Genomic DNA, 24726 nt, shown 5'->3' on the forward strand with positions numbered 1-24726 from the left:
TGCACAGAAGCAAAATCTTGCCAGGACGTGCACTCACGCCCACAGAAAATTCAAAGATGCGTGTGCAGATCCATTTTTACTACTGGTGCGGCATCCTCAAACATACCAGCAGGAACTGGATACTGTATATGTCTCTCTCAAGGTGGACCCTTTCTTTGAACCTTAGGCTGAACTGAATTATTGGGTATGTCTGGTTCAGGCAGGTGAACTCATATACAGTGATCCCCCGAGTTTCGCGATCTCGATCTTTGCGAAACGCTATATCGCGATTTTTCCACCCGATGACGTCACTCCCTTCCTTTCTCATCTTTCTTTCTCTCTCTCTTTCTCTATCTTGCTTCTTCCTCTCTCACACTCTCTTCCTCCCTCTCTCATCTCTTTCTTTCCTTCTCTCTCTTTCTCTATCTCTCCCCCTCTTGCTCTCGAGCGGCGGGCGGCACCCAGGGAAGGTTCCTTCGGCCGCCCACCAGCTGATCTGCTCGGCAGCGCAGTAGCAGCGAGGAGCCGAAGATGGGGTTTCCCCTTTGCGTGGGCAACGGGGAAACCCCATCTTCGGCTCCTCGCTGCTACTGCGCTGCCGAGCAGATCAGCTGGTGGGCGGCCGAAGGAACCTTCCCTGGGTCTTCAACTCCCAGAGCGGCGGACAAGCGGCGGCTGGACAAGCGGCGGGTGGACAAGAAAAGCGGCGGCCGGACAAGTGGAAAAGCGGCAGACAAGCGGCGGCCGGAAAAGCGGCGGCCGGACAAGCAGAAAAGCGGCGGACAAGCGGAAAAGCGGCGGACAAGCGGGCAGGCAGGCGGTTCCTCAGCTGCTGGGTCTTCCCAGGTGCAGAAGTAAAAACACCATCTGCGCATGCGCGGCCATGGAAAAAGGGGCGCGCATGCGCAGATGGTGTTTTTACTTCCGCACCACTACATCCCGAAAAATCGATTATCGCGAGGGGTCTTGGAATGGAACCCTCGCGATAATCGGGGGATCACTGTACTTTCCTCTTGAAAGTGACAAGAAATAAATTTTTAAATCACAAATGGACAAAGGAGAAAATTTTCTCACCTACCACACCCTACCCTACTGATGTAAATGGGGGCTGATGTAAACAAAGACGGTGTGGTATTTTATTTTTCCTTCGTAGGAAGGGTCACCTTGCCACTAGTAAGTGAACACACAAACACACACACACACACTATTTATAGACAGTTACAAAGTATAAAGATGACAATTAGTGATGGGCAAACCAAACCCACACAATTTGGGTCCGTACCAAATTTTGCGGTGTTCGGTATGCCGAACACAAACCCAATTTTTTTTAAAACTTCGGGCAAAGTTCGGGAGCGCGTTCGGCGTTTGGAGCTTTGACGTCACTGGCAGGTTGCTAAGGATGCCAAGGTGATCACTTCCTGGATTCCATGGAATCCAGCAAGTGATCACCTTGGCGTCCTTAGCAGCCTGCCGGTATATGTGACGTCAAAACTCCGCCCCCGGAATCTCTTGGTGGGATTCCCCGTTTGAGTTCGGGTTCCGGTTTGGGTTCGGCCGAATTTTGCATAAAGTTCGTCCAAACTTGCCGAACCCGAACACCGTTGGGTTCACCATCACTAGTGACAATGTCAGTGGAAGAATGACTTATTATGAATACATAAAACTACAAAGCATGAAAATGCTAGTTTTTGAAATACATATCTTTTCCTTGTGGTGGATGATAAAGTAAAATAGGTAGCAATTTTTTTAAAAAATGTTTTTTTCACAATCTTTACATAAACATCCATACATACACCACAATATCAAAAGATACGTAATTATACATTTCTGTCCAAAATGCTATAAACAAATATCTTAAATATGCATCTTTTGTGTTTTTATCTCTCATTTGTTTTCCTTCTCTATACCACACTACTCCCTTCCCTTTATCTCCATCTCTTCCCTCTACCTTCTTTCTCCCCCCCTCTCTTTCCTACTTTCCCTCTCTCCCCTTTCCACTCTCTCTTTCTCTCTCTCATCCTTCCATGAATACCTCTAATCCATTTTATAGACGGGCAATTCAAAACCTTAACTTCATATCAACATCAGTGCTACTCTTAAATTTATATATTTTCCCCTTATCCATGTTTATATATACTGTATATTTATATTCTTCTAGGTATATCTACTGTTATTCTAATGCTGCCTCTTTACATCCTATTTTTGTTGCCTGGGTTTTGTGCCACCTTTAATCTTCAACTTTCTTCCAAATTACAATTAATTTGGAAGAAAATATATAGCTTATCTTCCAAACATTCTCATTATTTCTTGTACCTCTTAATTTTAGGCCATACTCCTCACCTACCTCACTTTCTATCTTTACTCATCATTTTTTAATATTCCGTCATTTCTAAATGCCCTAAATGTCTGATCCTTTTCCCATGTCATATCTCCCTTTCAAATTTGTTACTCAATTTTTTTTAATTTTACCCATTCTCCATATTTAAACAAGTTCTGATCGCATCACTACATTTCCATCCGTTGGTTAATAACATTGCCAATTTCCCAATATACAATAATAAAAGGAAAAAACCTCAAGTTATCTAAAATCTCTACAACAAAAAAATCCAATTTATAAAGTATATCATCTTATATAAGGACCTTTAAAATTTTATTTATTCATTTATTTATTAGATTTCTATGCTGCTCTTCTCGAAGAGACTCAGGGCGCCATACAAGATTATATATATGTATATAAAGACATCTAATTATTATTAAAAAGAATTATTTATAAAATCATAAAACCCCCATATGCAGTCATTCCCATTCATTCCATTCAACCAAATAATAATTATACAGTTCTTATAACAGTAATTATCTAAATCCTTTACAACATTAAATCAATTTTATAAATTATACAAATCTTTTATAAAAACAAATCTATAAAGAAAATTAGTGATTATTCAAATTTTATGACTATTATTGTATAATTTATTTCTCTTCTTTTCCTTATTCTTTTTTCTTTTTCATCATCAAAATTTAATTCAAATGATCATGTACCAATCTAATATAAAAGTATTAACTTATAAAAAACCCTTTTAACAAGATAATTATGCTGATCAATTATACACACTTATATACAACTAATAGTGTTTGACACAATTAATTGTAAAATAATAATTCTATTTTTCCCCCTTTCTATAGTTTTTTCCTTCCAACTCCTTCTCTTAAATTTGTCTTTTTCTTACTTTTATTTTTATGCCAATAATTCTTTTTGCAAATTCTTTTCCTTCCTTTTAAATCTATTATTTGTATGTCCACACTTAATTCCTCCTAGTCTCTTCTCCCTATTACCCCCTTATTTTAATTGCTTCTTCTGATATCAATGTTCCCCTCTTTTACTTTTTCTTTACCATTGTAAATCCCAGTATAATCATTAATCTGGTTTTTATTCTCAGTCACTTTTTCATCTGTGTAATCTTGTTCTTCATTTTCTTCCTTTTCCTTTTCCACCATTATAATTTCTAAGTATTCTTTATAATCCAGGTTCATTTCTGGGTTTTTTTTCATCTTCGATTTCCAAAAAGTAAGTTTTTATTTATTTATTTATTGGATTTATATGTCGCCCCTCTCCGATGATTCAGAGCGGCTTACAAAATATAAAAGAAACAATATACAGTATAAATCTCCAAAATCCAAGTAATTTAACTAATTACTCTAAAACCTTAGAAACATTAAAAATCACTCATTCCCATTCAAACAACAGACATACATTACATTTGTCGGCCAAGGGACTAGAGTCTAATGGTTCTAAGCCTGGTGACATAGATGAATCTTCAGACTCTTACGGAAGGCGAAGAGGGTGGGGAGGCAGTACAAATCTCTGGGGGGAGCTGATTCCAGAGGGCCGGAGCCCCCACAAAGAAGGCTCTTCCCCTAGGTCCTGCCAAGTGACATTGTCTAGTTGGCAGGACCTGGAGAAGGCTGACTCTGTGGGACCTAACCAGTCACTAGGATTCAGGCAGCAATCTTTTGGGAGACCGATGTCTTGCTAGGGTTTAACCTAGCCTGTTATCCACCATCCAAGCCTCCAGGCACCATGAAAGAATAACAATAGCATCACTCAGGTTACCAGGCATGGAGATGTAAAATTGGGTATCTTCAGCATACTGATGATAGCTCAACAGCTCACCCATGAGCTTCATGCAGATGTGCATGATTTGCATATATTCCCTCCATATTTATTTTCCTGGGGTTTATTATTATAACAAACCTCACTTGAAGGGCAAATGTAGTTTTAAAACAGATACATAAGTTCTGTCACCTTTGCAATTTGCATGTTAATTTGTATACCCACAACCCAAACACTGCTAACAATAGTGCTGTTCTGATCATGTATCCAGTTCCACATTTGCAAGGCTTTCCTCTTGCACATGATCCTATTTAATGCAACACACTAAATGCTGCTATGGTTTCTCTGAAACTGGATTCCCATGATATACAAAACTTCTTAGAGTATGAGGAGAGATGGAGTGTTCCTCCAACTATTGACTTCAGCTAATCAATACTCTTCACAGTCAACTTTTATTGTTTCTCCAGAGATAGTCAAGCAAGGAAAGCTACTATTTATAAATTATCAGTGCTGAAAATACTTCTAAATAGATCCTAATGTTCTATAAATGGTATATCTATCATAGCCCTTAGAGAAAATTCTCAAAATCTTACCCTTAGAAGCACATTTAGTATTTGTGATATCTGGGTATTAAAGTTAATTGCTTGTTGTGATTCAGTCTGAGGCTCCTCAGGGAACGGCTGGAACTCTGCCCGCTCCATGCTCAGAGGGGGAGGACGAGGAACAGGAGGAGGAGGAGGACCAGGCAGACGGGGAAGAGGAATGTCAGGACGAGGAGGAGGGAGAACAGCTTGAGACCCCTGGGGGGGAGCTCTCCCCAGCGAGTAGCCTGGAGTCATTAGATGAGAACGCACAAGCCATCATAGATATGAGGCAGAGAAGGGCAGCACAAAGAAGGGGACAATTAGCCAGGTATTTCCATCCCTGATAGGCAACAGTTGGGTTTGGGTGTGGTTCTCCTCAGAAAGGTTGAAAAGGCAGGCCCGCCCTTCCTGTATTGTGGAGAGTTATCTTTTGGGAGTCCTGTGACCTTGCTTCGATCCTTGGCGTCTCTGATTCTGGCCTCGAAGGCTGAAAACTTGGGGAGGCGTGGGTTTTATTATCTACAGTGGTGTGTGTGCCAGCAAGAAACCTGTTGTATTGTCTGGCCGTCGTAACTCTTCTGTGAAGCTTCATAGCATTCCAGTTTGTAAGAACAGTTTTTGTTATCTGTGTTTGTTTTCAAAGATATAAAATGACTTTGCTTTTTACCAGCGTGTCTGGTTACTCTTTTTAGTTGGTGTTGACGTCTGGGGGAACCCAGACAGAACAATTGCTAAACAAGAAAATCTGCATGAAAATTCTGTTTGTGTTTGCTTGAAAATGAATAGAATTCTTGCAGGAGTATGGATCATGATTATGCCATTGACGAGTTAAAAATCTGTAGAGATTCACACTCATCCAGGTCATGGCTGTTCCAAACATGCTTTTTCAAGAGGCAATTGGACTTTCTTGGTTTTTCTTTTGAAAACGTTTTGCTTCCCATTCAAGAATCTGCTTTAGCTATTGGGAAGCTTAAAAAATCATTTTTTCCCCTGTTGGGGCTAAATTTTGTTAAGAAAATGTGAAGTCAACCTGTCCAGAACTAAAAGTAGGTAGGGAAGGATATTAATTTCTGATATCTTCTTCCCTTCTCTTGTGGAAGGGACAGTTGTTATCACAGGCAGGAAATTTGAAGTGAGGACACTATTTAAAGTCTCACGTTGGATTAGGGGTTATGCAAACATGGCTTTGGATGCAAAAACCCCCCCCCCCCTGGCTTTAGTCTCAGAAAAAAGCACATAGTCCTAAACATGTATACTCAAGAAATAAATCTTATGGTTCAACAGGATTTATGGCCACATAAGTATGGATAGAATTACAGCCTTAAAATAATTTATTACCTTTTACTTGTTTGGGCCCTGTGCTATTTCTAAAATCTGTTAGAAAGGAGATGGATTAGGGCAGTTTGATAGCCAGGTTGTATTAAATATATGCACAGTATAGGAGAATCCTTTCATCGGTATTTTTATATTTGTTATAAACAGGCATCTTTGCACACGTTAGCTGAAATTGTTATTAGCAGCCTACATTTTAAGCTATATTTTGATTTATCCTATGATTATCTCTTTAATTTAAAAATTAGCAGCATATACTTCATAAACAAAATACATTGGAACTTTTTAAAAAAACAGCCCATTATAAGTAACCTCCCAAAACAAAAATAAAGCAAATCCTTGAAATAAATTATGATGTCATTTAAATATATATATATATATTGGCAAATAATAATATTTTAACTGATTTCATAAAATAGCACCTACAACAAAATCATGTTTGATTACTAATAGGGAGACCTATTCTATAACCCTGTAATGAAGCACAAGAAATAGCCACTGAAAAATGACATGATTAAACAATGTAACATACAATGATTTGCTTTCAATTATATCAATGTGTGTGGGGGGTGTTGTCCCAGGAGTCAGGCAGAGATATTGTTTTTTAAATGCTTCTGTTAAATTAGGTGCCAATAATAAAAGATGAGTGTCCTAATAAGCTCATTTGCATAGTATGTATCACACACTACAAAACTATTCTCTCCAAACAGCTTTGCTCATAGATTTGTCTCCTGATCTCTATCCATCTTGCCAATATTGCAGCATATTTCTTTAAAAGCATGCTGTTGTTTTCATAGCTGTTCCTGGAAATCTGTTGTAGAATTTCCCTTATTAAATCTGTTTAAAATTATTCATTGTAATTGCAGGGGAGAAAGTTTGTTATAATATGCTTGCCGTCAGTTTTTATTAGGATGATGGTTGAAGGAAAATCTCAGAATGACATTTTGGAAATACTGCCTAATTGCAAGTTAGGAACAAGGAATGACAGTTTAAAAGACATCATAAGTTCTTTTTTCTAAAAGTGAGCTGTATTTTTTTCCATTTAAGAAACATAGCTTTTATACTGTTATCCACCAAATTGTTCCAATAAAAATCTCTATTGCCAAGATTCTTTTGTAAGAGTGCAAGATCTCACTGACAAGTTTTGAAATGGCATGTGACATTTAGTATTAAAAATATCCACATTTGTAATCAAGACCTTATTTTTCTTTCTTCGCCCATTCACAGGTGAAAAAATGCAAATCCTATGCTATGTAAAATGCTACATTTTAACAATGAAACACTTTAAATATGCTTGAATGTTTAAGAATCCATTGCTCTTTGCTATTCAGGTTAAGATAATCATTCCTGTCAAATTGAAACATAAGCATGTAAGTACACTATAAAATACCTTAAATTACTTAAAAACAATTAAACTGCTTGCACCATTAGCCAATAACTGACATCTATATTTAAGCCAGGTTATCTCCAAAAGTATATCATATAAACCAGTGGTTCTCAACCTGGGATTTGGGTGTGTGTGTGTCAAACGACCATTTCACAGGGGTCGCCTAAGACCACGGGAAAAGATAAATTTCCCGTGGTGTTAGGAACTAAGGCTTCTATCCTGGTGCCTTGGAACATGTTTTTACAATCTGACCAATCAGGCATTTATAATGGGGATGTACCTCTGCTCTTCCTGCCAATTAGCTTAAAGCTCTGTTGGGAGAATTGACACTAGACTTATGGTTGGGGGTCACTACAACATGAAGAACTGTATTAACGGGTCGCGGCATTAGAAAGGTCGAGAACCACTGATATAGACAGAGATGTCCTGAATGATTAACCATATATGATTTTTTAAACATTTCTCCATGTTATATCTCAACGAAGCAGTGAAAGTGATGTGCCAGTGCCTGGAGGCTGTTGGGGTCTGGATGGGTGTCAACAGACTCAAACTCAACCCGGATAAGACGGAGTGGCTGTGGGTTCTGCCTCCCAAGGACAATGCCATCTGTCCGTCCATAACCCTGGGGGGGGGGGGAATTACTGACGCCCTCAGAGAGGGTCCGCAACCTGGGCATCCTCCTCGATCCACAGCTCACATTAGAGAAACATCTTTCAGCTGTCTAGAGGGGGGCGTTTGCCCAGGTTCGCCTGGTGCACCAGTTGTGGCCCTATCTGGACCAGGACTCACTGCTCACAGTCACTCATGACCTCATCACCTCGAGGCTCGACTACTGTAATGCACTCTACATGGGGCTACCTTTGAAAAGTGTTCGGAAACTTCAGATCGTGCAGAATGCAGCTGCGAGAGCAATCATGGGCTTCCCAAAGCATGCCCATGTTACACCAACACTCCGCAGTCTGCATTGGTTGCAGATCAGTTTCCGGTCACAATTCAAAGTATTGGTTATGACCTATAAAGCCCTTCATGACACCGGACCAGAATATCTCCGGGACCGCCTTCTGCCATACGAATCCCAGCGACCGGTTATGTCCCACAGGGTTGGATTTCTCCGGGTCCCGTCGACTAAACAATGTCATTTGGCGGGACCCAGGAGAAGAGCCTTCTCTGTGGCGGCCCCGACCCTCTGGAAGCAGCTACCCCCAGATATCAGAGTTGCCCCCACCCTCCTTGCCTTTCGCAAGCTGCTCAAAACCCACCTTTGTCGTCAGGCATGGGGGAATTGAATTTTTTTTTCTCCCTTCCCCCTAGGCTTATAGAATTTATACATGGTATGTTTGTTGGTATGATTGGTCTCTTAAATTGGGGTTTTTTGGATTACTTTTTAATATTAGATTTGTTACATTGTTTTTTATTGTTGTTAGCCGCCCCGAGTCTTCGGAGAGGGGCGGCATACAAATCTAAATAAACTAAACTAAACTAAACTAATTATGTTTCTTATGCTGAGTTAAGTAAATTTTTAAACTGTTCTTACTTTTTAAGCTGTTCTTATTTAAAGAATATTCTTTATTGTGATGATATTTAAGGTAGATAGCATGGGAAGATCTAATGCTAATGCTATGCTAATGTACTGATATTTAGTACATGTTCCTATGTTCTTAGTAGTCCACCATAGTACTCTGGGGGGGGGGGATTCTATTAAAATTCTAATCATGTAATTTAATATGAATATTAAGTTATTCTGAAAGAAAATTCTAATAGATACAAATTCTGTATATTATTACTGAACTGTTGGCAGCTATCACTATGTCCCACTAGAATAAAAATACAATTTTATCAATCTATTAAAACATCAATCTACTTAAAAGGTATAGAAACCAGCCATATTATTAACATTAAATATATTGAAGTGGTAGACAGCTGCTATCTTTCAGGATTGACTACCAACAACAGCTAGCTTTGTCTAATAGTAAGGCATCTGTTTGGAAACTGGATGACTGTAAGTTCATGCCTTAGACATGAAAAGCCAGATGAGTGACCAATTCTCTCGCTGCCTAACTTGCCTCCCAGGGTTGTTGTTCTAGGAAAATGAGAAAGTGGAAAGATTATTAGGTATGTTCATTACCTTGAAATAAAATAAAATAAAGAAAGCCTCTAGTCAAGAAATATACTACAGAACTAGCACTTAGTGGCGTAATAATGAAGAAAAAGATACTCAGATACTATGAGATGGCCATACTTAAAAATATTTGAATTGTGCAGGGAATGTTTTTCCCCATGACATGTTATTGAAGCAAAAATTGAACAGTGAAGAAGCAAGAGAAAAATAATACTTATAAATATGATATTGAAGAAGACCGCTAAGGATACCATGGATATCCAAGAAAATGGAAAAAAACAAAGAACACTGAACAAATAGATCCAGATATCCACTTGAGACTCAAAGAACCAATCTCAAATTATTATATTTTGGGCACATTATGTGAAGTTCTCTTGAGATGATAACAATGCTAGGAAAGGAAAGAAAGGTAAGAAGGGGAGAACCATTAGCATGGAGGAGGAGGTCGACTTGTAAAGCATCCCTGGTCTGCTTTTGTACTTGATTACAGTATGTGATTACTTTTGGAGGATCAAAAGGGGCAAGAAAGGAGCAGATCTTCTTCAAGAAGATCTGTCTATGTAATTGCTAATAGTGACACCAAACTGACAATACATGATTGATCAATCAACCAACCAACCAACCAATCAATCAATCCTTAAATTTTAAAGAATCATTTCTAAATCAAGCCCCATATTTCTGCTTAGTCAAAATTGTTAAACTGTTTGTTTTCAGTACTGGGGATAACTTTTTAAGAACAATTATAACAGCTTATATTACTTGCTATATAAAGTTTTATCTTTCATAAAGTGATTTGTAGGAATTTGATTTGAAAACTTTCTTATCCTGGACATTAAACTTAATGAGACAAAGTAGGGTAAAAGAATGGACCTCTAACATACCTCTGCAAAGAATGTGAGTACTCACTGGAGCCAATGTATAATTGTCCTCTATAATATGATTGTTTACTTTTGAAATAAATAAAATATGAAATATGTTATGTAGGTGGAAATGGGTAGCTGACAGGAACAAGGCAGACTCAGCAGCAGCAGCAAGCTTTATTTAAGCACCAACAGAACAGAGAACAGCGGCTTGACAGCTCCTTTTATAGTGGAGATGTCAAGACTCAACACCCTTCAACCTATGGATGATGTATGCAGAGCTGGCGAGGTAAGTTGATGGCCATCAACTCCACCCAGAGTGCCTTAGGTGAGTGCTAGCAGCTGAACAAAGTGGTTTAACAGGAGGGCTGCTCTGTGGAACTTCTGGAAACATGGGCAACGCCATCTTGGGAGGCTCAACCATTGCTGGAGAGGCCCTGACTTCAGGTAGGCTAGCGGTGGTGATCTGATGGAGGAAGAAGGAAGGGCCAGCTCCAGTGGAAAGGGAGAAGCTAGGACAGGGTGGTGTTCAGTTGGCTGGGCCATGTCGTTGCATGGAGCTGTCCAGCAAAGCTTACTTATGTGGCGCCATCATAGTAGGAGCATGGGCCTATTCGCTGGGCCACATGCCTGGGAACCCATTTCTCATCTGTACCAAAATTTATTGCAAAAATATTATTGTTTGGCCAGAACAGTATATCGTTGCATGGTGGTTGCCATGGGGGGTTGTTGTTCTGAGGCATAGCTGGAATGTAAACTGTCAAGTTGGGTTCTGAGGGGACGACCCATAACCAATTCCGCTTGGCTGAGGCCAGTGGCCTGGCAAGTGATGATGTGTTATCACGGAGATATGTGATGATGCTCGTTCAGCTAAGTCATTGGCAGCTGGGTGTGCTGGGGCTGTGGTGGCATGGCAAACCCCTAACTGACCCAAGAAGAGCTGGAAGATGGCAGACATAAACTGGGGGCCATTGTCAGTGACTAGGGTGTCAGGCAGGCCAAGAATGGCAAATAGGGCCTCTAGGAGTCTAATTATGGTCTCAGATGAAGTGGTGGGCATGTGAGTCAACTCAATCCACTTTGAATAGGCCATGGGTGGGCCCAGCCAAATTGAAGTGGAGACTGGACCAAGGGGATTTTGGATCCTCCCAGTCTAATATGGGGACAGTAGGTGGGACTTGGGCAACATATGGTTCAGGACTGTGCCCATTCCATAAGGGGATGTGTCTCAAGCTAGGAGTACGGGAAGACTATTGCTATATTGTACTAGGATGGCCCTGGATGTAAGGAGATATTTGGCACTCTGAAAGGACTTAGCCTCAGACTGTCCCCAGTGCCAGGTAATTTTGGCATCAAGCAAGTGATGCAGGGCTCAGGAATAGAGGAAGAAAACCAAGTAAAAGTTAAGTAAACCCAGGAAAGCCTGAAGCTGGGCCCTGGAGGAAGGGTGTGGAGGGAATAGGGTGTATACCTTCAATGAATAAAGAATCTCAGGAACTTTACCTTGGGGACCCTGATGTGGCATTTGTTCTTCCATAACCTAAGGCCAGTCTCATGGAAACAGAGAACTTCCTTCATTTTGCATTGTAGGTCAGAGTGGTTGGAGGTGGAGATTAGGATGTCATCAAAGTAGGGCATCATTCTCTGCAAGCCCTGGAGTAGCCAGGGACTACACTTACACCAAATTGCCAAGGACTACACTTACACCAAATTGGAGACACTTGCACGTGAAAGCTTCCTGGTGAGTGACACTGGTTTGAGCCATGGCAGTGGCCTCATCCACAGGCAGGCTTGTGCAAGGTCCAGCTTGGTGAAAATGGAGCACCAGCCCAAGGAATGCAGGAGATGTTGGACGACAGGAACTGGATATGTGTTGACCTGCAGTGCCCTTTAAAGGGTTGTTTTACAATCGGCAAAAATCCTAATGGAGCCATTGGATTTCAGAGGGATCACAATAGTGGTCCAAAAGTTCTAACAGCTTTTGGGTGATGAGTTTGTCAAGTTCAAGTTCTACCTTAGGCCTCAGAGCCAGGAGGACACACCTTGGCTTCAGATGGATTGGGGCCACCTGGGAATCCAAATTAAAAGAAATGGGGTGCCCCATATATTTATTCAAACCCGTGCTGAAAATGTCAGCAAAATCAGATGCAAGTGTGTCCAAGGTGTCTCATCACTTGTAGCATGGATGCTGGTGATCACAAGGCTGAGGGCTGAAAACCAGTCTAGCCCCAAAAGAGATGGCAGGTGGCTCTTCATGATGATGAGAGGTAGTTGTCCTTGGAAACCTGCATGAGAAATATGTAAAAACCCACAGTCTACAGTAGAAATAAGTTTGCTCTGGTAGTCTTTTAGGAACACTGAACAGGGTTGAAGGCGTCATTTGTTGAAACCAGGCAGTATTTGATTGATGGTCACCCAAGAAATGAAAGAGTTAGAGAATCCCATGTCCACCTCCATCTTGCATAGCTAGCCTTTGAGGTGGACAGTGAAAAATAGTTTGTGAGGTGATTCAGACAGAAAGGCCTGCTTATGGCCATGGAAGGATGATTTGTGGTTCTGGAGATGGAGAAGCGATAATATCTTGTGTGAGGATGTCTTCTATTGGATCTTGGCTGGTAGGCAGATGAAGATTTTGGTGCTAGGCAGGTGCTGGAGGTTGATTGGAGGCAGGCAGGGAGGCTCTACATTTCCTGGACAGGTGCCCTCTCTTGACATAGTGGCAGCAAATGGTGCTTCTGAACAGGGCCGCCATCAGGAATTTTGGGGCCCCATACAGCCTAAGTGTCTGGGGCCCCCCTCCCTTCTTCCTTCCTTCCTTCCTTCCCTTTTTCTTTCTTTTTTCTCTTTTGGTTTTTTTCCCCTTCCTTCCTTCCTTCCTTCCTTCCTTCCTTCCTTCCTCTTTCTTTCTTTCTTCTTTTTCTTTCTTTCCTTTTTTCTCTTCTTTTTCTTTTCCCTCCTTCCTTCCTTCCTTCCTTCCTTCCTTCCCTTTTAAATTTTCAAACTGTCTTCTTCATATTCCTGGCTGAGGAATTCTGAAAGCTGCAGTCAACTGTCTTCAGCCATTGTCCAGCCCTGTGCTACGGACCCCTCCCTCCACCCCCTGAAGAGGCTGGGGGCTTCTTTCCAAAGCCAGTGGCAGTGATGCCAGAACCCCCTTCCCTGGGGATGGGATCGGGGGGGGGGCTCCACTGGTCTCCCTCGACAAGACCTTCCGCAACACATCAGCCCTGCTGGGCAGGCCTCTTAGCCCCACCAAAGAAATGGGGGTTAAGGAAGACCCCCACCCCCCAGCTTTCCCCAAACACTGGCACTCTGCATAAGCCATGCGGGGGCTTTGGCTTCCCCTCTGCAGAACAGAAGCTGGGGACCTCTCCCTCCACATACACCGGATCCCTATGGCCCATCCGAGGGCTGGCAAAATAGGTGTGCCCCCCCCTGCTTTTCTATCTCTCTCTCTCTCTTTCTCTCCCTCTCTTTTTGTCTCTCTTTCTCTCTCTACTTTTCTTTCTTTTTCTCTTTTTCTCTCCCTTTCTCTCTCTTTTTCTCTTTTTATCTCCCTTTCTCTCTCTTTCTCTTTATATCTCTTTCTCTCTTTTTTCTCTCTCCCAACCTCTCTCTTTCTCTTTCTATCTCTTTCTCTCCCTCCCTCTCTCTTTCACTTTCTCTCCCTCTTTCTCTCCCTCTCTCCCCTTCTCTCTTTCTTTCTCTTTCTCCCCCTCCCCCTCTCTCTTTCTCTTCCTCTTTTTATCTCTCTTTCTCTATTTTTCCTCTTTTATCTCCCTTTCTCTCTTTCTCTCTCTCTTTCTCTCCCCCTCTCTTTGTCTCTTTCTATCTCTTTCTCTCCCTCCCTCTATCTTTCTCTTTTTATCTCTCTCTTTCTCTTTCTTTCTCTCTCTCTCTTTCTCCCCCTTCTCTCTGAAGTGGGGAGGGCCGGGTTGGCACCAAGGGAGCTCGAGACGGGGTGCAAAAGCAAACTACTCTGCCGGCCCGGGCCCACATCGGAAGGAAGGAAGGAAGGAATGGTAAAAGGGGCGATCAAGAGAGGAATGGGTGAATGAATGGACGGAGGGTGGGAAGGAAGGAAGGAGGGAGGGAATGGACAGGAACAGAGGAAGGGTGCAAAGGAAGCAAGGAAAGGCGTGAAAGGGGAGAGTAAGAGAAGAAGGAGTGAAAGAAGGGAATGAGGGAGGAAACAAGGGAGGAAGGAGAAGGAAAGCAAGAAATGGAGGGAGGGAAGGAAGGAAAGAAAGAAAGAAAGAAAGGGGGAAGGGACAGGAACAGAGGAAGGAAGCAAGGAAACTTATGAAAGGGGAGAGTAAGAGAGGAAGGACTGAAGGAAGGGAGGGAGGGAAGAAGGTAGGAAGGAGAAAGAAAAGAAGAAATAGAGGAAGGGAAGGTAAAAGAGAGAAAGAAAAAGAGCAAGAAAGAATGCAAGAAAGAGAGAAAGAAAGAATGAAAGAGAAATAAAAATAGAGAGGGGGGATGAAAGAAATGGAAGGAGGGAAGGAAGGAGAGAAAGCAAGAGAAAGAAAGAAAGCAAGCAAGAGAAAGAAAAAAGAATGAAAGAGCAAGAGAGCAAGAGAGCAAGAGAAAGAGAGAAAGAAAGAAAGAAAGAAAGAAAGAAAGAAAGAAAGAAAGGCAACTTCAAAGAAAGGCTCACTGAGCATCTCTCACTCTCTCTCTCTTTCTATCCCTCTTTCTTTCTCTCTCTTCCTTTCTATCTCTCCTCTTCCTTTCTCTCTCCTCTCTCTCTCCCTCTCTTTCTACCCTCCTTTCTCTTCCTTCCTTCTCTCCCTCCCTCCCCTCCCTCCCTCCTTCCTTCCTCTCCATTTCTCTTTCCCTCCCTCTCTTTCCCTTTTCTTTCTTTTGGTCCACTTCTCTCTCTCTCCGCTTCTCCACTTGCCTCCCCCTCGCGCCTCGCCCTTCCCACCCGGCCACCCGCGCGCGCTTACCAGCAGCAGGAATTCGAGTACTGTAAGCCCAAAAGAAGCCATTGGCTCCAGGCGGCGTTCATGGCCCCCACCGAACCCCCGGCCCAGCACTTCCGGAAGCCGAAAGGCGTGGCTCTCTTGCCCTTGCAATCCTCGGGGGGACACAAGGCCGGCGGAGAAGCCGGCCGGGCTCAGCCCTCTCCCGGCTTCCCCAATTCCGCTTCCCCAACAGCGCGGCTTGGCTTCCAGAGGGCTGAGCCAACCTCGCGGTCTTTCCTCCTTCCGTGGCTGCCATCGGGGCTCCCTGCCTGTCTGCCGGCCTCCCTGCCTTCTTTCCTCGTGGGGGTGGGAAGAAGGTGCGGGCCGCAGAGGCAGAGTTTGTCTCAATCGGAGTTGGGGAGGTTTTGGCGGGCACCGGGCCCGGCCCCCCCCATTTTCCAATTTGGCCGGGGCCCGGGACGCCGCTCCCCGTAATACCCGTCTATCGGCGGCCCTGCTTCTGAACCTCAACTATGGTTCCCACCCCCCAACCTAGGCAAGCAGCCTGAGGTGATTTGTTACCTGAGGTAATCTTCCTGCATGTTGTTTGCAGGCGGATGACATTAGCCTCTTTGTCTGAGTGGACATCTAGGTTGGTGTCTTCATAATGCACCGATTGGTGCCTAGGTTGAGCTGTTAATGCTGCATATCTGAGGAAGATTTCTCTGATATCTCAGAAGCCCTGGCTTCATTTAGTGCTTTCATGAGGGTCAGCTCTTTTTTAGCCAGTAAACAGTGTTGGAGTCTCAGATCTGGCAGTCTAATAATAATAATAATAATAATAATAATAATAATAATAATAATAATAATAATAATATCATCATCATCATCATCATTATCATTATTATTATTATATGCCGCCCCTCTCTGAGGGCTTGGGGCGGCTTACAACATATAAAAAGATAGTATACATCAAGATACAGTTAATTTGAATTAAAAGTAACATTTTAAAAAGTTACATTTAAAAACTAAAAAAACCCCTATTAAAATACACACATATCCATTCATACAAACTCATTATACATTCATTGCCCATGGGGCAGAGTCTAATAACCCCAAGCTTGGTGGCATAGTTGAGTTTTAGACTCTTTCAAAGGAGGGAAGGGGCAATACCTCGAGGCTCGATGACTGTAATGCTCTCTACATGGGGCTACCTTTGAAAAGCGTTCGGAAACTCCAGATCGCGCAGAATGCAGCTGCGAGAGCAATCATGGGCTTCCCCAAATATGACCATGTTACACCAACACTCCGCAGTCTGCATTGGTTGCCGATCAGTTTCCGGTCACAATTCAAAGTGTTGGTTATGACCTATAAAGCCCTTCATGGCACCGGACCAGATTATCTCTGGGACTGCCTTCTGCTGCACGAATCCCAGCGACCAGTTAGGTCCCACAGAGTGGGTCTTTTCCGGGTCCCCGGGTCCTGTCAACCAAACAATGTCGCTTGGCGGGGCCCAGAGGAAGAGCCTTCTCTGTGGCGGCCCCGGCCCTCTGGAACCAACTCCCCCCAGAGATTAGAATTGCCCCCACCCTCCTCGCCTTTTGTAGGCTTCTTAAAAACCCCTTTGCCATCAGGCATGGGGGAACTGAGATACTCTTTCCCCCTAGGCCTTTACAATTTATGCATGGTATGTTTGGTTTTATGATGGGGTATTTTTTAGTTGTTTAATATTGGATTGTTGCATGCTATTTTTTGTCACTGTTGTTAGCCACCCCGAGTCTACGGAGAGGGGCGGCATACAAATCCAATTAAAAATAAATAAATAAATAAATAAATAATAATAATAATAATAATAATAATAATCTCCGAGGGGAGCTGATTCCAGAGGGCCAGGTCTGAGATGAGTTGGTCCAGGAGGAGGTCATCACGATCTGAAAACTCCTAGTTGACTGCAACAGTTCTAAGGGTGGCTATGTAGTCATTGATTGACTCACCCTATTTTTAGAATCGCTGATGGAACGTGTGTCTTCTGGAAATGAGCAGGGGAATAGTGATTTCTTAATTTCTCAGTCAGGGTCTCCCATGGAATCAGGTAGATGAGCTGTGGTGCTGTTAGGGCTCTGGCTGTGGTGAACATGTCACATCTACAGGAGCTGAAGAAATATTGCAGCTTTTGGGATTCTGACAGCTCTGTGAATTTGTTAGCCCAGATGATGCAGTCAAATGAGTGAGGTAGTCTTCCCAGGTCTCTGTTGAGGACTCAAAGGGAGTGAAAGATGGCAGAGTAGCCATCCTGAGAAAGACAGTTTATTTTCAGTCGGCTTTCATTGACCTCTTGTCACCCGGCCAGTGACTGATTCAGCTCATGGTTCAGCTCTAGTGATTCGCTGTTGAGTCTGGCTTTGATTGTTTTTTCAGGCTTTGGATCCCACCATCTTGTTGCCAGTAAGTAGGTGGAGAGGTATAGCTGACAGGAACAAGGCAGACTCAGAGCAAGCTTTATTTCAGCACCAACAGACAGAACAGAGAACAATGGCTAGACAGCTCCTGTCTAGTGGAGCTGTCAAGCTCCAAACCAATAGCAGGGCTTTATTTTCCTGCTTGCTGGCTGCTTGCGCCTGAGCCAATCAGACTCGAGCAGTAACGGACATGATCATAAGTATGAGGAGTCAGCAAAACATATCTTAATTATTAATGAGCTGAATAATGACATGATTAACATAGGACTTGATCAACAGACATTTTTGCCACTTGATTACTTTTGAGGATAAAATGAAAAGTTGTAGCTGAGTCTTTAATACTATGGCCTGATCTGCTGCCATATCACAAAAGCCACTCCTTTAGACATTCTGCCCAGCAGCACTCATCTACTATAAGAGAAGATGAGACAAAATGGCTCAATGTTGCATTTTTCCTTTAAAAAAAATAAAAAATCAATTTCTGAATGCACCCAAAATCAAGTATGATCCTCCCATATGTGCTCAATTACAACTTCTGTTATGCTTTTACATTGGTTTTATGAAGTAGATAAATGATATATTCTGCTGTCAGAATTTCTATTCTTGTTCAACATTTTTGTTGATTAACAAGGCTCAGTTGGTGCCAGAATATTGGCTAACAGGTAACAGCTAATAACAAATCTCAGCCTAAACAGCAACGGTCCTGGTTAGTTTCTATCAATAGGTCACAAGACTATACTAATATAAAACCAGTTTCATGCTTTCCCCTTTTTTTCTTATGTATGCTAAACTTATGCAAGAGTAATTTACTACCAAAACTCACACAATGAGTCTTCATTAAGCTGGATGGAGTATACAGAATTCAGTACTGAATGCAATGAGACAGTTATAAGGAGTCAGGATGTAAGACTGAAATTATTTTGGTCCTTGCAAATGTTTATATACAGAAAGATTTATTTTTAAAATTAAGTTCTGTTACAGAAAAGGCAATGTCTTCATATAAATGTGCAGAAATTATATGTTCACGCCTGAATATACAGGTAACAGTATATAGTACTAAACATATATGCATTTCGTATTTTATATTGCTCCAAAAATCAACCCAATTTGCATCAATGCTTTTTTATTACCTTGAAGTACTGCAGTTGCTTCTCCGCATTCATTGTTCCTTCATTTTCTTGCCTCAGACAGGAATTGAAGATAAAAAGCTCAGTATCTCTCAGCCATCCTTTCAGTTCTTTGATTCTGACCTCCAGCTGCCTTACTAGGTTGCCACTTTCGGGGGAAAGCAAATCACGTGCCCCTAATCCACTGTGCCCTACCAATGAGTCTTGAATTTTCTCTTGTAGAGTTTTCTAATGCAACAGAGGGGGAAAAAAACAGATTAACCTAAGGTACAGTACACATATCTAAAGTACACATATCTAACAGATAACCGCTGACTAGAAAGTAACCAAATTAGTTGCTATAACTCCTGATTTATTTTTGCATTTTTTTAAAAAAAAAATATTCTGTTGGCTTTAGCATGGCTCAATCCCAGGTAAATAAATGCAGAACAAGTTTTATTTTTTTCAGTATATTTCTAATATCAAAACACTGTCTGAGCATATAGATAACTGAATTGTTTTTGGAGTAAACAATTCTCAAAGAAGCTGGATCATCAATAAAAGCTTATGGATATAATATTCTCGTTATGTTATAGAATGCCTACTACAGATATATAGTCAAATGTGCTATATACAGCTGAAATATAGATGTTGAATTATGATCTGAAGTTGCCACAATGTTGGATTTATAAAATTTGCTGAAGCCATGGCTTATTACAGTGATTTGATTCTCACAAAAGCCAAAAACAAACAATGATGGCTTACTTGATGCAAAATCTAGTAATATCAATTGCCACTTTATCATGTATCCATGTGGCCAGCTTCAGCATATTATTTTATCTCCTGGTTAGAGCTGGAAAAAACATTCTTCAGAGAAAATATCAGTGCCACTTTTTCCTCCTATAGAACAGTTTCAGTAAAAGTCAATTTGGATCCAAAAAGCTGCATATAGACCAATGACTGAGAACCTACTTTTATATTCAGTATTATAACAATTACTTTTCTTTAGAAGTTTCTGTGGATGTTCTAGATATACCCTGAATGGTGTAGAATAATAGCAAAGAAGAGGTAGGAGATGTCATAAGAAATTCAAGAGAAGGAGGTATCTCCATACCCAAAGAAAAATGCCTTCTGCTGCAACAATTTGTATCAGAGTCATTATTTTCTTAAATTTATGTGTAATAAGACATATGAAGCGATATAATTGGAAAATAAATTACTTGGCTCAGGGGATTATAATGTAAATTAATAATAATCAAAGTATGCAACAATGGTGCTCTCCACATGCTATTTTAAATATAGTTCCTAAGGTCCAAAAATATTACCTAGCCTTTTTGTAGTTATGGTATAAAACAATTACCGTATTTTTTGGAGTATGAGATGCACTAGAGTATAAGAAACACCTTAATTTTGGGGGAGGAAAATAGGGGGAAAATCTGACTACCGGGTATTTTCTGGCCAGCTTCAGATTATTTTATCCCTTGGTAGGAGCTGGAAAAACATTCTTCAGAGCAACTAGCAATGAAACAAAGCCTGCAAATACTTAGGGCTGGAAAAAACCTTCTTCAGAGAGAGTAGCCACGAAAAAGCCTACAAGCTGGAAAGATTGTTAAGCCCTCATTACGGCTGGAAAAAACATTCTTCAGAACAAGTTACAATGAAAAAAATCCTGCAAGCTGGGAAGATCTTACAGCTGGGGGGGGGGGAAGCTTTGAAAAAGCTACATTCAGTGTATAAGATGCACCCAAATTATTACCCTCTTTTATGGGGAAAAGGTGCGTCTTATACTCTGAAAAATATGGTAGATGGATCTAGATTGTAGACTATAATGTAACGTAAAATTTATGTATCTTGTTACATAAAATGGCAACGATTTTTTTAACAAGGATTCTATAATGAAATAGTAAATAGACTGCATGGGAAGTTTTAAAATAATAACATTTAAAAAAATATCACTTATTGCTAATAGCATAACAATTCAACGATGTTAGATAATTAAGACTTGGAGAAGATATACTGAAATCAATAGAATCAACTCAATTTAACTTTGATGTTGCTTTCAGTAGGGTTTCCAAATAGTTTAGCACAATTCTGTTTGCTTCTGTCAGTTTATTCAATTATTTGTTTAAAATGCTAATTTTAATGCATTAAAATAGCTATATGTATTTTTGTACTTTTATTTGTGTTTAACAATGAACTTATGAAATAAGCACACAGGTTTTCAAATACAAGAGTATTTGTAGTCATAAAATGTGTATTTAATGAAGCAGGATGATCTGGGACATAAGCACTAGCTTATCATTCTGCAAATAATAAATGCAGAAAAAAGATTCCCTTTGTAAGGGGAAATGATAAGGTGCCACATGGTGTGGCCATATAAAGTCCAAAGGAAAACATTAAAGGACCACACCAGGACAATTAGGAAAAATATATGGCAGTGATGGCGAACCTATGACACGGGTACTACAGGTGGCACGCAGAGCCATATCTGCTGGCACGCGAGCTGTTGCCCTAGATCAGCTCCAACATGCATGTGTGTGCCAGCCAGTTGATTTTTGGCTCACACAGAGGTTCTGGTAGGGTGTTTTGGCCTCCAGAGAGCCTCCTGGGGAATGGGGAGGGCGTCTTTACCCCCCCGGCTCTAGGGAAGCTTTGGAGCCTGAAGAGGGTGAAACACAAGCCTACTGGGCTCACCAGAAGTTGGGAAACAGGCTGTTTCTGGCCTGCAGAGGGCCTTCAGGCAGCGGGGGAAGCTGTCTTCACCCTCCCCAGGCATTGAATTATGGGTGTGGGCACTCGTGCATGTGTGATAGTGCATGCCCATGCTCTTTTGGCACCGAAGGGAAAAAAAGGTTCGCCACCACTGCTATATGGGATGGGTGTAACAGATTTTATAGCAAACAATGATATACAACAGACATTCTTGTATAATTCTTTAAATACATTTTTTCCCATTCAGAATCTTTTGTGAGTTTTCTCTGATGACCTTAAAATCATTTTGATTTGTTGTACGGATACGGTTAATATAAGCATGTACCTTAGCCTTTAGATTGCAGAGTTATAAGTCAATTTATTGGGATTCTTTGGTGATTCCAATCAATTGATGCCAATTCTCAGATTCTGTAGAAATTCTCACCAATCCTCTCGTGTACTCACCAATCCTTTCATTTTTTTCAAAAAGTGGAAATGGGACTGCAGGAATCTAATATTCAGCTAGCATTTTACTTATACCCAAGACAACCTACTCCATCAAACATCATTTTAAAACAGTGTTAACATGGCAGAGATACCATCCAAAAATGGTTTCATATTTGTTCTTGTTGGATCTGAAAAATAGATATTGATACAGATATGTGTGTGCATGTATATATGTATGTATGTATGTATGTATGTATGTATTATTATTATTATTATTATTATTATTATTATTATTATTATTATTATTATTATTATTATTAACCTAGGTATTTATTAGGCTACTATCATTAATCACCACTCATTTTGCATATATAATTGTTTGGGTTCACTTATGCTACTTTAGGTAATAGCCAAATTGGAGGCATTAAAGACCTGGTTTTTATTGTAATTACTTCAAAATTATGTATCAATAAAGGACAATATTTGTAGCTCTGGGTTGAAATGAGGAGTCCTAAGATCACCCCCACCCGCACAGACTGGCAAGAAACCAGAATATAAAGTGACAGTAAATAGCACTCCATACTAGCACTGATGATGTTACCTAGTTAAGGTAATGAAATGCTTGCAAGAAAACAAGCAATCTCAGAAGGCACCAAGGATCCCTCATTAACATTATGTGAATGGTTGCATTGTAATTGGAGTTATTGCTGTCAAGGCTTCCAAAAGCTAGACCTTCTTTGGCTTTAATAATAAATGGATTAATAAAGGGAGAGCAAGTTAGGATTAGTCCCATTCAAATCAGTGAAATGGGAAATAAGTGTTTTGAGAATTTAACAGCCTAACAATAGTGTATGAAATACATACTGAATTAAATCAACAGATACTCATCTATTCTCAAACATTGTGCAAATAATGTGTTTGGGAGATCGTAACAGAATAAAGCAAGCATTCTTGGCAACACCCTTCTATTTTGATGGCTCAAATATTGATAATTTGAAGGCTCTCAGTGGAATCCAGCTTTCGCTATTGTTTTTACGCTGTAACAAAAGTAGCAGCAGGAGGTGAAATCAATGCCCTTGGTGGGTAGGGTCACAAAAAAGAATTTATTGCCACTTTTTTGTTCTGGAACAGTTTGCAATCATAAATTCTTCATAAACAGAATACTTCAGAGAATGGTCCGTCTTCATAAATATACGACAGAGGACATCAATTTCATTTAATTCACAATTTGTGTCAGCACAGCAGATGCCAATGCCTGCCTTGATAGGGTTGTTTAATATGCAATTGAGACTGAGTAATATTCAGCACAGGGGACAAAATTTCACAGATTAAACTGTACGCACCACTGACATTTCATTCTAATGTATTTCCATTCCACACTGTTCACCTTAGATGAAAGTAATATTAAAAACCATATCTCTCTATTTTACCATTGTTAGAAGTTAAAATCCTTGTCTTTAATTTTTTTATGCCAATTAAAAGTAATCATGCCAATTAAACAGTATGCATGGTGTTGTTAGTTTCCACAGTTTTTCATATTAAATTAAAGAAAACTCCATCAAAAACTGCTCATTAGACGTGAAATTTCATTTAAGAAGAAAAAGCAACTTTTTTTGTAAATGCAGAAATTAATTTGAAAATGTAATATAAAATTGCTTCTTGATAGAAACAGAAAGGACCTTTAAAATGCATTTTAAATGGCAGAGTGGTCTTTTATTTCTGTTTTAAAATCTGATTATTTTAATGAAGGAAAGTTGATTAATTGCTTTTCTGACTGACTGTATATGCTTCTGGGGTAACCAAGAATTTAGGATTGTTCTTGAAATGCACTGATTTAAAAAGATGAACAATTAATTTTGCATGCCCAAGGGGAATTTGAGTTTGATATGAAATAGTCCTTTCCACATCACACAGTATCTATCTTGCTAGTGGAAGGGACTTGGAAAGAGAGAAATGTTATATGACATAGGGATTGCTTTTTCCTAATGAAAACAAAAGAAACAGAATTAGAAATACTATTGCTGCTGAATATGATTAAAAATTTGGGACTATCTAAAGCAGCTGTTGGAAACATAATCTAATGATGATACCCAGTTATACATCTCCACCCCATGTCCAGCCAATGAAGCAGTGGAAGTGATGTGCCGGTGCCTGGAGGATGTTGGGGCCTGGATGAGTGTCAACAAACTCAAACTCAACCCAAACAAGACGGAGTGGCTGTGGGTCTTGCCTCCCAAGGACAATTCCATCTGTCCGTCCATTACCCTGGGGGGAGAATCACTGCCCCCCTCAGAGAAGGTTCGCAACTTGGTCATCCTCCTCGATCCACAGCTCACATTAGAGAAACATCTTTCAACTGTGGCGAGGGGGGCGTTCGCCCAGGTTCGCCTTGTGCGCCAGTTGCGACCCTACTTGGACCGGGAGTCACTGCTCACAGTCACTCATGCCCTCATCACCTCCCAGCGACCAGTTAGGTCCCACAGAGTGGATCTTCTCCGGGTCCCGTCAACTAAACAATGTCGCTTGGCGGGACCCAGGGGAAGAGCCTTCTCTGTGGCGGCCCCAGCCCTCTGGAACCAACTCCCCCCAGAGATTAGAATTGCCCCCACCCTCCTTGCCTTTTGTAAGCTACTTAAAACCCACCTCTGCCATCAGGCATGGGGGAATTGAGATCTTCTTTCCCCCTAGGCTTTTACAATTCTATGCATGGTATGTATGAATGTATGTCTGGTTTTTATATT

The 24726-nt window shown here is 41.0% G+C and overlaps 1 protein-coding gene across 1 annotated transcript in view; it reads right to left on the minus strand.

The window, feature by feature from the left end:
* AKAP6 (A-kinase anchoring protein 6) overlaps positions 1–24726 on the minus strand; it is a 271172-nt gene that overhangs the window by 46153 nt on the left and 200293 nt on the right. Inside the window, exon 10 of the mRNA XM_070734077.1 lies at positions 18872–19096. Coding sequence (XP_070590178.1) covers positions 18872–19096 — 225 coding nt within the window. The remainder of the gene's footprint in view (positions 1–18871; positions 19097–24726) is intronic.

This window comes from Erythrolamprus reginae, chromosome 1 (genome assembly GCF_031021105.1).
Source record: "Erythrolamprus reginae isolate rEryReg1 chromosome 1, rEryReg1.hap1, whole genome shotgun sequence".
Taxonomy (NCBI): Eukaryota; Metazoa; Chordata; class Lepidosauria; order Squamata; family Dipsadidae; genus Erythrolamprus; species Erythrolamprus reginae.